This window comes from Callospermophilus lateralis, chromosome 10 (assembly GCF_048772815.1).
Source record: "Callospermophilus lateralis isolate mCalLat2 chromosome 10, mCalLat2.hap1, whole genome shotgun sequence".
Taxonomy (NCBI): domain Eukaryota; kingdom Metazoa; phylum Chordata; class Mammalia; order Rodentia; family Sciuridae; genus Callospermophilus; species Callospermophilus lateralis.
Window position 1 is genome coordinate 46,478,772 of NC_135314.1, and position 15,798 is coordinate 46,494,569.

General features: G+C 36.9%; 1 protein-coding gene across 1 annotated transcript; it reads right to left on the reverse strand.

Annotated features, from left to right (window-relative positions):
• Positions 1-156: 156 nt before the first annotated feature.
• Positions 157-15,046, reverse strand: Cldn1 (claudin 1). The gene is made up of 4 exons (XM_076867428.2): positions 14,581-15,046; positions 6,388-6,552; positions 4,291-4,375; positions 157-2,654 (listed from the first exon to the last, which is right to left on the reverse strand). The coding sequence occupies exons 1-4, from the start codon at positions 14,801-14,803 to the stop codon at positions 2,492-2,494; spliced, it is 636 nt and encodes a 211-aa protein (XP_076723543.1). The 5' UTR covers positions 14,804-15,046; the 3' UTR covers positions 157-2,491.
• Between the last annotated feature and the right edge of the window lie 752 nt (positions 15,047-15,798).

Here is a 15,798-nt window from a genome sequence, read left to right on the forward strand (position 1 = left end):
TGTAGTTCTTTCCCAAGAGCACATGGTGAATCAGATCCTGTCTCAGGCCACCTCCTCTGGCAAGCACACCAATATTGAAATAAGTTATTAGAAATCAAGCCACGAATCTTTTTTTTTAATTATAAAACATGGTTTATTTAAAAAGAGCAATGCTTGATACAAATTCCCATTACAAACCCACCAAATATCTATCGGCCTTTTCCAGGTGTGGTAGCAGAATATAAAAATATCAAAACTGGATAAATTCTATCACAAAAATTCTGTTGGATCTTTGGACTATTGATTTTCTGTGGGGTTTAGCAATAGGTTTCCATATGCATTTACACAATATATCAGGCTTTATATATGAGGCAAGGGCTCTTTGAATTATAACATCTAGAAGCATAGATTGTCAGGTTTGGAAGACATGCTAAAAGTTGCTTGGTCCAAATCCTCATAAGACTCAGGATAACTTCTCCCTGTGCTTTTAGCATGAAGTACCATTCCCACTACCCTGCAGTGCTTGTTAGCTGCCCCCTGACAATAAGAACACTGAAGGTATTACTTAACAAATAATCTCCACATCCCCTTACAGTTTATGTGTCAAAGACTCCCAAACACTCAGGTTTCTCTTTCCTCCTTTGCATCTGCTTAGCTACAAAAGCATCAGTCCATCTGACTGAAGAAATGAGGACTTTCTCAGGATCCTTTTTATTTAGTGAACTGAATTTCACTTTAGTGTTTCACCACTCAAGAGACTGATTAAGGCAAATGACCCATGTCAATATTCTTCTTCTTTTTCCTCCTTTTAAAAGTAACCCCCAAAACTAAGCACTTAAATTTCTTAATTCTTTCCCTAGTACAGCACATTTCACCTTACAAAACCACATTCACATGTATTGCATCTCACTGGAGTCCCACAACATCCCCGTGATGTAGGCAGATTAGGAATTACAAACCCCTTTTTAGAGATGAAGCAATAAATCTAGGGCAGCCAAGTGTCTTGCCCAAACTCAAGGCAATAATTGACAGCATTGAGATTCAAATCCAGGCCTCCAGACCTCAGAGTCAACACCCTTTCCATTACATCATCTTGCTCATGTGAAGTAGCATTCTTACAGACTAGAAAGGTAGGAGAAGTTGTTCAAATGGAACAGAGCACCAACAAAATGCTCAGCCCAGCAGAATGAAAGGAAATGGACCTGCAGAAAAAAGGAGCTACTACACAGAGCAAAGGCTGTGTGTAGGTTTTATTCAGCAACTTCAAAGCTGCCAATTGAGCAAAGAAAAATACTACTTAGGCATATTTCATGTTCAAAGAATGAGACTCATATCAACTAATTAATACTCCCATTACCTTTACCAGCTGGTTAAGCATAATTATCTCAATTTGACAGATGGGAAAAAGAGGTAGAAAGATTAAGTGACTTGCTCACAGCTATAGAGAGAGTATTTGTCACCATATTATCACTCCAGCAAATCTAGCATTTTGTTCAGATAAACATACCACACCTCTCTGGGAAGAGGTAAACTATATAATAATTACATATGAAAAAACAATGTAGCTTAGGAGGGAGGAAGGAAAAGGTAGTTTGGGGGATGTGGGACTGTGAATAAGTATCTTAAAAATCCAATCAATAAAACTGTGTTATGACACTCAGGTGAACAGCACAGCCATTCCATGAAACAAATATTTTTGAAGCAAACAAGAATGCTGTAGGTCAAAGTACAGGGATCTTGAGGGAAGGTCAACAGAAAAATATCGTCTGGTCGTGCAGAAGGATTTGTTCCCACAGCTTTGAACTGTAACAGATTCTTATTGGCTTTCCGACTGAAAATGTATTCCACAAGATACATTATCAGATTCAGGAAAACAGCCCAACGTAAAGAAGAGTGGGCTTGGGGGGTGAGGGCTGATAAAGAAGTAAGTGCCATAAGATTATGGAAAAATAAGATAAAGTAAGTATATGAAAAGGGCACACATGAAGAATTCATATTTGATACAGTAGTTTTGGTATTATAGCAAAGATGCTAAAAGCTGACAGCAGGGGCTAAATGATATTCAACCTATTATATAGGCATGAAGAAAAAGGAAGAAAAATATTCTAATAAGCTTATTTAATTAAAATGAAATATACTTTTTCTATTTTAGAGATACTCTGAGTGTATGAATACCAACATAATGACAATAAGAGTTTTTATGGTCTGATTTTTTATAGAAAAACATGTATATATACATATCTGTACATATTTAAGGGGCACCCCTCCCCCATGACTACTTGGTGGGAAGCCGTAAAAGGATGGAAAGGGCTTCCCTCTGACACTGAGAAAAGAAGATAAAATAAGACTAAGCTACTTGTCGCAATGGGTATTTATAAAAATATGGTTTCTTTTGTAAAAAAAACCACAGTTCGGATTACAATAGTCAAAAGTCTAAGATCGTAATGTCAATGATAGTATTTCAAAGTCCATTCTGTATTTGTGTCAACAGGATTTTCTCCTTTTGCCTCTGTCACACATAGTCTTTTCCACTGGATGGTGTAGGTTTTGGATAAGGCCGTGGTGTTGGGTAAGAGGTTGTTTTTCGGGGACAGGAGCAGCAAAGCAGGGCACCTCCCAGAAGGCAGAGCGAGGCAGCAGCCCAGCCAGTGAACAGAGCCTGGCCAAATTCATACCTAAAGAGAGACACAATGCATATGTTAGTCAACGAATCACTGGCAATTTTTCTAAAGAAGGAAATGATATAATACACATTATATTTCTTTAGTGAAATTACCCCCCTCCCTTGATTCCTTGGGAGGTACTTTAAGGTCTGTGAACACAAGAATGTTTACATTGCAATTATTGACAATTTATAATAGTACAGCAGGAATATAACCTGCAATGCCAACTTAATTACATGAATATTTCCAAAAATTTTTCCATGTATAGGAGACTTGTAAAGCAATGCTTATATATTTCAGTTGTGGGGATTGGACCACAGTTCCTAGTCTATAACTTATTAATTGGTGCTATTAAATATCAATCATATTTTTAAAAAATTTGCTAGAGTAGAAACTACTAGAGTTTCCAATAGTTGATCCTACTATGTAAACTAAAATTTAAAATTTATGTTTTATAAAAAGACTTCTGAGTAGTACATAGCTCAAAGATGTATTAAGCCAGCCAGTTTCCTATGGTCAAGTATCTGTGACTGATTATGGACAACAGAGATAAAAGAACTAGATCTAAAAGTTATAAGGCCTAGGTTTGGATCAACTGTTGCAATTATGGGAAAGCAACTTCACTTCTCACCCATGGTTTCTTCCTCCTGTTTCCTTGGATGGGTTTCAGGATCATGTGTGAGCATGTAAACAAAAAGTGCATAGTGTCCAGCAACTTATAAACTGCTTTCACATGCACTACTGGTATGACTGCTCTGGTAAAATTTTGTCCTATTGACCTCCATAAGTTTCTGTTCCTGCATCATAAATCTTATGGGACAGGCTCCAACATAATCATTGCAGTCTGTGTTCTTCTGTACGTGGGAGATTATATAAAAAGAAGCACACCTTATCTCTGAAAACACTGAGATTTTTCTTTTGTTCATCCTAGGACTTACAAACAATAATTACATTTTAACATCCTGACTTTGAATGTAGTTATTAAGCTTTAAAGATGTGAAGACAGTGAGACAATCAGTGGTGTCCCTGATCAAAGGGTATCATCATGTGAGGACCAAGAATTTGCTCTTTAACTTGTATGGTTTGTAGTAATAAAAGAGATGATCTTTATTAAGTAAATTTTGTAGTGGTAATGGAACATACTACTTCAAAGGTATATCTCAAAGTGCTAGAAAAATACACCACATCATGGCTTTACATGTAAAAATAACTGTTAAGAATAAAGTATTATTCATTAACCACTATGGTAGTACTATTTTTTAAGCCATAATAAACTGTGCATTACAAGTAATCATAGTTAGTTGCTATAAACATCAGAATACACTTCAAGAAGAAAATTTTAAATATATTAACACTTGTTCATATTTGGAGAAAAAAAATAAAGATGCCCCATGTAGTTGGGAAATACACAGCCCAGAACTTTTCTACTTTGAAGTGCATTTTGTCATCAATACAGGCTGTTAAAGCAATTATCAAACTCATTTTAACACGAGTCACAGGTCATTTGAATTGTTTGCAAGTTTGACATAAGATTTCATACAATTTTTGAAAGCAAATTTGAGGAACTATGGCATTAGCAGGATTGTGTTGAACATAAGAAGGGCATTTCTCTCAGAAAATAAACTATTTTCTGCTTGAATAGCATTACCTGGCATTGACGGGGGTCATAGGGTCATAGAATTCTTGAACAATTCTATTGCCATACCATGCTGTGGCAACTAAAATAACCAGACCTACAGAAATGCAAAACAAAAGGCTGTTAATCACTATGGAACACTGAGCCCATTAAATCCGAACGTATTTTATAAGAATTAAATCTCAACAATAGTGCTGACATTTTTATCTTAGTATTACCAATAGTAGAGTTGATTTATATATGATTTATTCCAAGTATTCTGTTAAGATATACAAAAATATTAAGTTGGAATTAGGCATAGTTTAACTATTCATGACATTTTATTTATTTATTATTCAAGGTCACTGGCACAAATAATGCTTTTTAGAAGAAATCCAGCAAATTCATATTATTCAAGATTTTCTTCAAAGGTACTGCAGTCCTATAGTTTAGTATGCTAAGCTACTTTTAATAGAACTGTTGTTCTTATTAATTGTGCTTAAACACATAAGGTGAGAATTCTTATAGGTTCCACTTGACCAAAGTGAAAATTTACAGTTTCTGCTGGAACAAAATTAAAATAAGCGGCTAGTAGCAGAAAGAGCAGGACCTATCTCAGAATGGACCAGAACACCCAAATCCCTATTGGCCAGAGCAACACTGTACAATGGAATGATTTGCTGAGGGTGCCATGTCAAATTGCTTTCTATAGCACAAGCTCAGTTTCACACAACATTTTTATCCATTAATACCAAGGAAATCACTTCATTTAAAACACCTATGCCATCAACATAAATATAAAATGTTTATAATGAAATATAAAATGGCTCATATTTTCTTATCCAAAGGAAATAATTGGTATACAAAATTTCAGTTAGATAGAAGAAATAAATTCAAGGGATTCATTGTACAAAAGGCTAACTACAATTAATGTATTCTTGAAAAATGCTAAGAAAGTATCTATAAGTGTTCTCAACACAAAAATGGTAACTATGTGAGGCAAGATGTTAATTAGCTCAGTTTACTTATTTTTCAATGTATATGAAAAATTTGTGCAAATTTACTTGTCAAGAAATAAATTTAAAAAGAAACTAATATCTTTTATTGCAATTTTGAAAATTCATCAATATAGATAGATGAATTTCTATATTCCTTCTCCTCTTTTTCAAAAAAATTGGTTACATCTACTCATTTTTAATGCATGAGAGAGAGAACACTTTGGTTCTCTCTAAATATATAAAATATATAAAATATTTTTTTAAATATATAAAATATTTATATTTATATTCACACATATAGTTAGGATATATAGTACTCTATTACTATATGCCTACATTAGGTATTATATTAAAGGCATATTAAAATAAACCTTATAATAATAAAATAAACCTTATTAGAAAGATGTGAAATGATGCAATTCATCTTCTAGCTTTTATTTTCTCAAAAGACACACAATTTAACACTTGAATAGAACAACACATACATCCTTATTTTCTATGGTAAAAATAACCTCATTATTTTATCAAGATTTTTTTCCAAGATGTTCCCACGTTGTTTTCTTTCCTACTCATCTAATCTAATTTCAATATTCCACCTCTATTCCAACTGGCCTTTCTCTCTTCTGATCTATGGATATATACTTTTTATTCTGGAATTATATCTTCCATATAATTCTATATGGAATGTTGTCCTCATTTTTCTCCAATAATCCAAATCCTGTCTACCTTTCACAGACCTGTATGATTACCCAGTGATTTATGCTTCCTCTCACTATTCCCCATCATTTTAACATAGTATCTATGGAGACACAAGAGATGTTTTCTAAATTAATAAAATTGCTCTTGATTTTTTTCTAGGTAGCAAACATCTTTCTTCAATTGGGGAGAGACTGGTTGTAGCAAACAAGTGAGCATCTGAAACCTTAGCGAATAGAACTGACATGTGAGCACATACATAATATTTTCATTTGGCTCTCACACAACAGTTAACTGACTTTAGGTCTGTGTCTGCAGATTTTAAAGAGATGAAAATAATTATAAGTGCAATTCATTCAACAAAACCTAAATGAAACCAAAAACTAAATCTCAATCTATATTGGTAATGGGAACCATGGAGGCAGGCCTCTCTTACCTGCAATAAGGAAGATCACACCCCCAATGACAGCCATCCGCATCTTCTGTACCTCATCGTCTTCCAAGCACTTCATACACTTCATGCCAATGGTGGACACAAAGATTGCTATCAGTCCCAGCAGGATTCCAATCACCATCAATGCACGGGTTGCTTGCAAAGTGCCTGAAAGGAAATATTTAGAACATTTTTAAAAACTTGCCTAAACTAACAAGAAAAGAGTAGTAGGAGACCAAGTATATTTTAGTCTTGTATGGAAGGGAAGAATCTGAAGTAGGAGTTAGACAGCCTCCATTCTAGTGATATTTCTGCTGGTAGACTACACTATTCTCTCAAAAACAAAACAAAATAAACAAACATTAAAAAAAAAAAAAAAAAAAAAAACACCTAGGCTGGATGCTGAACAGAGGCTCTCTGGCCTTAACATTTTTTTTTAATTAAATTCAAAATCAACTGGAAAAATAAGCAATGATCTAACTGAACAGGTTTAGCTGAATTAATGTCTATTTATTCCTTACTAAGAGTATTTTAATTCTGAAATAACAAGTATACATATTATCTTGATGTTTACTATTTGTAATTTAAATGGCTTACAATGCATCTTTGGTATTTATCACCAACTTTACACCACAATCATCAAGCTTCAGAAAAAGTAGTGAATATGAAACATAAATGAATTTTTCCAAAGATTATCATAGCTGGATAAGCCACACTTGTATCTCTAGTGACTAGAAGGATACAAACCCCATTTTTTTAAAACAAAATAGACTTTAAGAAGTTACTTTGGGACACAGTAGTATATTCACATTCAAAAGTTTAACCATTTTTTTCCAACTATTTCAGCTGTCATGTTATAAAATAACAGACACAATAATTCATTTTGGTATTTCTCAGGATCCCACTAATTTTCTAATTCCCTGTACTGTCTTTGGTATACTAAGTCATGATCAAATAGACAGGATCAGGTTTGAGAGATTATGTCGATAGATCTCTTAAAGAGAAGAAACTTCAGACCATCATTGTGTCATAAAGGTGAAGACTTGAAATAAATAAGGAGGGGGAATTAGACAGATTAGATTTTATTTAGTTAGAAGCATTGGCTCCTTCTGGTCTTCAAAAGTGGCTGAGATGATGGAAAAATTTTGAATTTCAAAATCTAATTTATACCCAGGTTCAGTCTCAGCATCTTCAGGATTGATAACTTAGGCTACAGATCAAAATTAAAGCTAAACATTTCTGAAGCATCATTAAATTTCAATTTATTGACATTTCTATTCTTGTCATCATTGATCTATGACAAATCATATTAATCTCTTTCTAAGAAGCATCAAAGGTATTTTTAGAGTATCTGAGTGGTATTCTTTAAACCAAAATAATTTCTTGCTTGACTTCATTAGAAAATGAAACAGATACTCTCTGCCTCCCCTTAACATTCCTACCTCCTTGTGTGTAGAAACATCTATACACACCCACCCACACCCCTAGCTCAATATTCCAGGTGGGAAAGAAACTGAGGAATCAAAACATGTTCCCCAGCCCACGGTTTACAGGAAGTGAAGCTGCTTACAAGGTCATTGCACAACTTTTTGCAAGGAATCACAAACCATACTGTGGTATGAAGAGGAAAGTACCAAGGACTCCATAACTAAGATGTGTACTTCCTTCTCATTCACGAATAGCCTTTGCAAAGAAAATCATTACTTAGAAAGAAAACTAAAAATACAATAACTCAATTCTCATCCATAACATGGACTTCAGATTTGGTGGGATTCTAGGCAGAGGCCAAAAGCAGCAAAAACAACACAGGTGCCTAGAAGATAAGGTGACTATTCAGGTCGGCTTTCCCAGGACTGTCTTCATTTTAAAACGAACAGTCCTGCATCCTAAGGGGGCCCTGGGTCCTGGGAAAACTAAGACAATAAGATATGGAAAGCGAAATGAGGTTCAGCAAGGTGCAAGGAAGGCATGCATTATAAAGAGTTTATTACAAAGTGAGGGTAGAGGATTGGAGTCTATTCCAACTGTATTCAGAAGTTACTGGAAGATCTTAAAGCAGGGGTGACATGATTTTACCCTCAGTATTTAGATCATATAATCAGAAAATATTCCTATTCCTATAGCCCTTCAAATATATAAAACCTCTTATGTCTTACAGCCACCTCTTCTTTATTTTATCATACATGCTCAGCTTTCCAACCCTCTATTAATGACTTTTGTTGCTTTCTCTGATCTCTTTCCAAGTTTTCCACTGTTTTCAAGTTATAGGGCCCCAAATGTCACCTAGCTTATATAATAATCATACTTCTGTTTGTCAAGTAAAAGCACCAGCCACTTAACCAGCAGGTCTTAGCACTGAGCAAGCACAGGGCATCCCTCACAAGGAGTCTACTGGGCTTTAGGTCCCTGACTCAGGCTTGTATAAAACCTCTGAACTTTTAAGCAAAGCATACACACCCATAAACTACTCCAGGTTCCACCGCATCTGCCTAGAATTACCTAGAATTCACCATTTTAATCTAAATTTCTCCCCTTTATAAAAACAAACAAGCAAACAAACAAAAAACGCCCTTGGTTCATGTTGTACCACTTTTGCAAGGTTTCCAAGGAGGAGGAACAGATATTCTGTTTTATGCTTGCTAATAGTTCTGCAGTGATTCATTTTCTTATAGAATAATGTGTTATTTGTTTAACACACAAAAAAGATAGAGAAAATGGAGAAAACGAAACTTCTGATTACATTAAACATGGAGATCAAGGGGCTAATGTTTTGGTTTTTTTAAAAAATGTGCCAAAACAATAGTGTAGGATGTTGTTTTGTAAAGAAATATCTTCCATTTACATCCTGGCAGCCATTGACTTGTAAATTTTTGTTTTTTGTATTTTACAATATTAGCTGGCATCAAACACAAAAACTCATCTTTCTTCACTAATTTGGATGAATTCTTAACTATAGTGATATGTAAGGAAAATATAAAAATAATGAACACACATACACAAACACTGAGAATCATGACAGCATGAAAAATCACTAGCTGGGCATATGTAACGATGGGTTTCAAGTCAAGTTAAGCAATATTGTGTTACAAGTTATGAGGACTTGTATGTGCAGATCAAATCTACATTGCACGGTTTTAAGCTGCAGCCAGATGAATTCTTCAAACCAAGTTCTTGTGGAAGGCTGTTAAGTCAGAGACCTACGACATGTAGATGTAAACTCCTGGATGACTTGAGTCAGATATTTATTTATATTCCCATCCATAGTATTGAGTATAATACTTGAAAATCTATGCCTGAAGAAGAATTTGAATTAGAGCAGTATCTTTATCCTTTAAAATTGTAATAATATGATATATAAAATACATATTCTTCTGTTTAGCTTAATCTTTGAAATAATACATAGAAACACTTCCTTCAGGAGCTTTGGATGCTAAAATCTTTATACGTAAAGCCAGATTTAATTTTTAGGTCATTAAAAGCTAAAAACTCATGCAGAGAGGAAACATTTATACTCTTAACTTTTTAAATTATATTTCCAATGATCTCTTAAGATGAAATTCATTTTTTCTTAATAGAATGACAAAGGGCAGGGCAGAGATACTAAGAGAAATGTTTAAAAGTTATAAAATCATATTTTGAATCAGAGAGATAAAATAGATTTGTGTTATTAACTAACTCTGAGCTGGTTGGATCAAATCTAGTGTATTCCTTTCCTGGAACTTTAAATTTGCAGATACCTGTACAATATTATAACTAACTAAAGTTGTCTGTTGAGAATTTGGTTAGCAAACATTGAAAAAGCCATGCTATTGTTTCTCTTCATTATTCAGCAGTAAATGGAGAAGGCAGTCTTTTAATTATACTTAGCCAGACTGGTAATCTTGAGCTTAAAGACCCCCTAAGGAGTTCTTACCACTTTCAACCTAAAAGTATAATTTAAAAAATACTTACAAAGATCTCTACTTATAAGACAAGAAATGAGTTGCATGGTACTGATCTACTGTACTTAGATTCATCAACATAAGTGTAGAAAGACAAGTACAGACAAGAATGTGGATTTTTTTTTCTAAAGCTTTAAATGTAAACACTTGACATTGTTTATGCTACTTACTAACCATGTTACCATATTCTTACCCTACAGAGTGTATATCATAAACAAAATAAATTTATATTCTAATTGTATCCTCGCACAGTCCTTCTTTGAACTAGTAGTTGCTAAGAATGGAGTGAATAAAAGAAAAAATTGACCACTGTGTGTCAAGAAGAAAAATGCTCTTGGCTCCCTTACAATTAAATAAGCTCTTCAAACTGTCACAGATTATATTCCTATTTTTTTTTCAACTTCTGAAGTCTTTCACTTTTACTGATGTTCAAAGTTTCACAAGAGAAATCATTGTTAGCATTTCCATTTTATTGGTGCATGAGCTTGTGTGACTTCAGAACATAAGCAAAGTCAGTAACTTCAGGATGAGGGAGGACTTTGCACTTTTTAGGATGCTCTGAGAGGTTTTGCTACATTTCTTTGGTTTGTTTCTTAAATAAATTGCCTCATGATTAAATTTGGGCTTCTCTATCACCTCCATGTCACTTACTCATCACTTTAGGATTGTGTTCTGCCACTAGCTTTTCCCTCTTCCACCATTAAAGTTAGCAACAGAAAGTTGGCACTGGAAGGCACTGCAAGATCATCCCAGTTATATCTCTAAAAGTGTGATTAGGGCTGTGCTCATATTTTTGAATGGATGCATTAACATTGAATTTATCTTGGTTCCTCCTACTTTGCCTCATTTTACATGTGGGGAAAACACCTGAGCTAAGAGAGGTCAAGTGGATCCCTGTCCATCATACATAATTGCTACTTAATGCAAAACCAGGTTAAGAATTAAGAACTTCTTATTTCAAGCTTTTTTAAAAAAACAATTATTACACTTCCATCATTCTAATAGTCAGAACTAACTCTTGAAACATCTGCACAACAATCGCCTTTTGAATGCCCTTGGTTTCTTAGGCATAAAGCAGTTTAGAGAAGCATAAGTGGGTGCCCTCCTCTCTATCCATGCTTCAAAGAATGTCCAAGTCAGTGATTTTGTTTCTCTGCCTGAGCCTGACATCATGGTGAGAGTGCTGGGAAACCTCATGACAACCAATACTCATTAAGCACACCTACACACATGTGGATTCATGCAGAGCAAGTTTAACAGGCTAGTGTAGCTTATAAACAAATTACAGAATCTCAGAGTTAGATGAAACTTAAAGAGTCTACCCTAACCTCCCATTTGTCTGGTGCTTGGATCTTCCCAACAGCATTCTTACAAAGTGCTTACTTATTCTCTGCTTGGATACCTCCCAACACGTAGCCTCCCTAGACAGCCCAATCTTTGGATAGTTCTAGCTATTAAAGTCAAGTAAGAAGAAGCAACTAATGAAGCATGCAAAATAGGCATTAGCTTCCCCAAATGTTGAGAACGTCATTAAAACAAGGCAAAATGTACAGGTTAATTAAGAAAAGTATGCTGCAATTATATTTGATACTCTCCTTTGTACACGTAAATTTCCACTTTCAGCTGCAAGAGTTGTCAATGTCAATGGACATCACAATAGGGTACAATGAAAGTTGTCTTGTCCCCTATAAATCATAGTACATTGTGTGACAGGTGTTTCTCCAGAAGTACCTCCTCAGTTTCATTTTCATAAACTGCTTGGTAAGAACTACCTAAAATAAGTCCTGCTGACTCTCCTGTCTTACATTACATAGAGTACATTCTGTATACAGTGTAAGCACATTGTGTTCCTTAGGATCTTTCCTGAAGATCACATGTTTTTGACAACTGATACCAGATACAGAAACAAGTTTCAGTGCTAAAACCTTGAGAAATTCCCATATGTGGAATGTTAAGATGCTAAATGGGCTCTACTGGCAAAGATAGCAACCTACAATTTAAGGAAACCTACAGTCAAGCTTTCATCTTAAAGCATTTCATGAAACATAACCTTTTATGAGGCACACTACTTATGCACACAGAGAGTCCTTTTTCATCTCTATATGTCATAGAACTATACCAAAACCAGTCAGTGTGTCACCACCCCAGATCTTCTCATCAGGTGGGCGTGAGCATCACTGCTCAGGTGGAGAAACAGAAACAGATTTCCTGGGCTCCATCCAAAAGCATCCAGTGAGTCACTGGCCAGTTAGGAGAAAGAACCTGTGAGTCAAGATTCCCTCTCCTGGGAATTGGTATTGGGAGAAAGGCCTTACTTCCATTTTGGATAAACTATGGCTTTAACCAAAGCAGAAAGGAGAATCTATTCTCACTGAAGACACAAACCAGAAGTCTCCAAATTGTATGCAGATGAGAGGGAAGTATGTATTGCTTCCACCACAGCTTTAGAAACTATAATAACTATATTAACAAGAAATTGATTAAAATGAAACATTTAAACACAGCATTGTAGTTAAGGATGATCTTATTGAGTATCTACAGCATGAGTCAATCTTTTTCCATTTTGTCATTTAAGTTTATACTAGTTAAACATGTTGAAAATGAACAATCTTGATTAAAGGAATGAAATTGATATTGAGACTTCTCTGGAATTGTCCTTAGTACCTTCTCCATCTGCCAAAAATGACTGACACCTTTTCCTTCAAGAGTATTTCTCTTTCCATGGGACAATTCAATGATTCACTCTCAATTGTTCACTTTGGAAATATATCACAGAAGGGCTATAAACAATACACAACTACTAAATTTATAGACTACTTTTGATATAAAAGAATCATGACACGAGAATCTTGAAAAGCTGAAGTGACAACACACAAAACCACCATACATATTGATTAAATTCTCCAGGTGTTCAATCAGGTCTGAAGCAGGTTTAATAACTCTAAACCACATGGCTTCTGACATTTTATATCAATTGCTGTTCCTCATTGGAGGTGGGCAAAGCAAGTGAAGTACACTTGAGTAGTCCCAAGCTGCTCACCCTGCGCACACCGTGGGAACTGGTGGACAGTCTTATTTTTCTGAGGAAGCTTTTCTTCAAGTTGGTTAAAGGACACAACAGACACATGGTGCACAACAACAAATGTGATTGCTCAAGAGAGATCATCTTGTCATGAAAGTTTATTACCTAAGTGGGGATTTAGCGATTTTTCTAATGAGGCACTCAAAAGCTTTTCATTTTTTGAAAAAGGAGAGAGATGGAAGAAGCCATTTTGTCATCTTTCTCCCCAACATCCATATAAATATTTCCCTCTACATAATCCTTTCCAACTTGATAAATGAGAAGTGAACCTTCAAGTCCTTGATAAGAACTTGATAAGAGCTTCCAGGCTCAGGTACTAAGCAAGAGAAAAGGAGACCCATCTCTCTTGCTTTCTAGTCTCCTTCTTCCCTAGCTGACCTCTCTGCTTTCATAAGCTGCTGTCTTCCAGCGTTCTCTTCCAGGTCTTTCTACTGCCCTTCATAGTATGCTGGGGAACTCATTCAGAAGCCTCCTTTCTTGTTGTCCTTTTCCAGTTTGCCATCAGTCTTCTCTCTAAAATAATACTATATGGTCCGCCTCCTCTGAACACCTCAGGCTTGACAACTAAACCTCTGTGCAAATACCAAGAGGCTTCTTTAAGGAGTCTTGAGAGGGGCTTCTGTGCACTTACATGATTTTAAAAATGGGAAATAATAGATATGAAAGTGACCCTTACCATGAAAAGTCATAGTAAAGTTTTTTTTATAAACTTCCTTATTTGATATTTTGGAATCATGCATTTAATTTTGCACACTGTAAAAGCTACACAAGGCACACCGTTTTCTTGCCAGAACCCTACCAATCCTGAAGTTAACCAGAATCAGAATGTCCAGAAGAAGCCTAAGAGCTCAAGTTCAAACATGGCCTTCACTTTTCCAATCTCCACCCACCCTCATAAGAATTTAAGATGAAACCACACATGGAGCGGGAGTGGGAATGGGGGCAGAAAAGTGTGCAAGGAAGTTGGAGGCAAAACTAGAGCTTAGGCCCGGGCCTCCTTTTCCCAACCAGGGTTGTCTCTAATCCCTCACAAAAGATCACGTGATCAGATCTGATCACCTTAAGATTGATAATCATGTAATCACAGAACACAAGAGGGTCACTACCCCATAAGGGAGCCACTGGGGGAATTGGGGTCTGTAGGTGGCTGCTGTGAGAAGGGGATACACTCACTGTTTAAATTCAGCAAGGAGTCAAAGACTTTGCACTGGATCTGCCCTGTGCTCTGCGACACGCAGGACATCCATAGCCCCTCGAAGATGGCCTGGGCGGTCACAATGTTGTCTCCAGCATAGGAGTAAATCTTCCACTGGGGTAGAGCAGTGCTGACGATGGTGCCGATCCAGCCCAGAAAGGCTAGAATGAAGCCTAGGAGCTGCAGCCCCGCGTTGGCCATGGCTAGCTCAGGCGCTCGCGCAAGCTCCGGGTGGCAGGTGCAGAAAGTGGAGAGTTTGCAGGTGCGCACCTAGGGCTCGCGATGGTAGCCGGGGGGCTCCAACCAAGTTATTGAGGGGAATCCTGCTCGCTGTGCTGCTGCTAGAAAGGCTCTATTTCCGGATCAGGGTCCCAGTCCAAGTTAGCGCTGGACTTCGGCTGCAAGAAGTGGCCGCTGCTCCCAGGCTCAGGCTCTGAGACTCGCAACCGCCGGGCGCCGCGATTTAAAGCAGCTCCGCCCCCTGCTGCAGCCGCTCTGCGTCCCCTGGCGGTTTCGGGGCGGCTCACAAGGAGCGCGACCCAGTGCGCAGGAGTTGGCTCTGGCCACGGCGCTGCTGGCGGGCAGCGATGATGGGACAACTGGAGAATGATCAGAAGTATGTACGTTGCCGCTTCTTCTCATTTCTCTCCTCGTTGGTCAGACTTCTCATTCATTCACTCCGTAGTAACGCTCAAATTACTATGGATGTGTAAACATTTAAAAAAATGCCAGAAAAGGAAAAATGGACCCCCGCAAGAGCTCCAGTTTCACTTTTAACGCGCCCCAATATCTTACTGAAAACATTTCCAACTCCGCCCCCATTCCTACTTACACACGTTCCTTCTCCTTCATTCAGGGTCCTCCCCTTCTCTTTTCCTCCTCCTTTTCTTCTCTTCAAGGTCCTGTCATCATCTGCCTCCTCAAGGGCCCTCAGAGATCTTTAGGGAACTGAGACCCAGAAAGGAAACACGACTTTCATAAAACAACACAGCAAGTTAGTAGCATATCCAGTATTTGTGTCTGCCCTTGCATCTTAAGCTGAAAGAAGCACATGCCCTTTCATATATTGTCCTCCCTTTGAAAATGCAGCCTAGTGCCCCACCCCAAGCTGCCCCCTTCACATACACTAATTGCTTCCTGAAAGGAATTTGTTTTCGAGCAGCACCTCAGATTATCAGGGGGACCTGGCCAGTGCC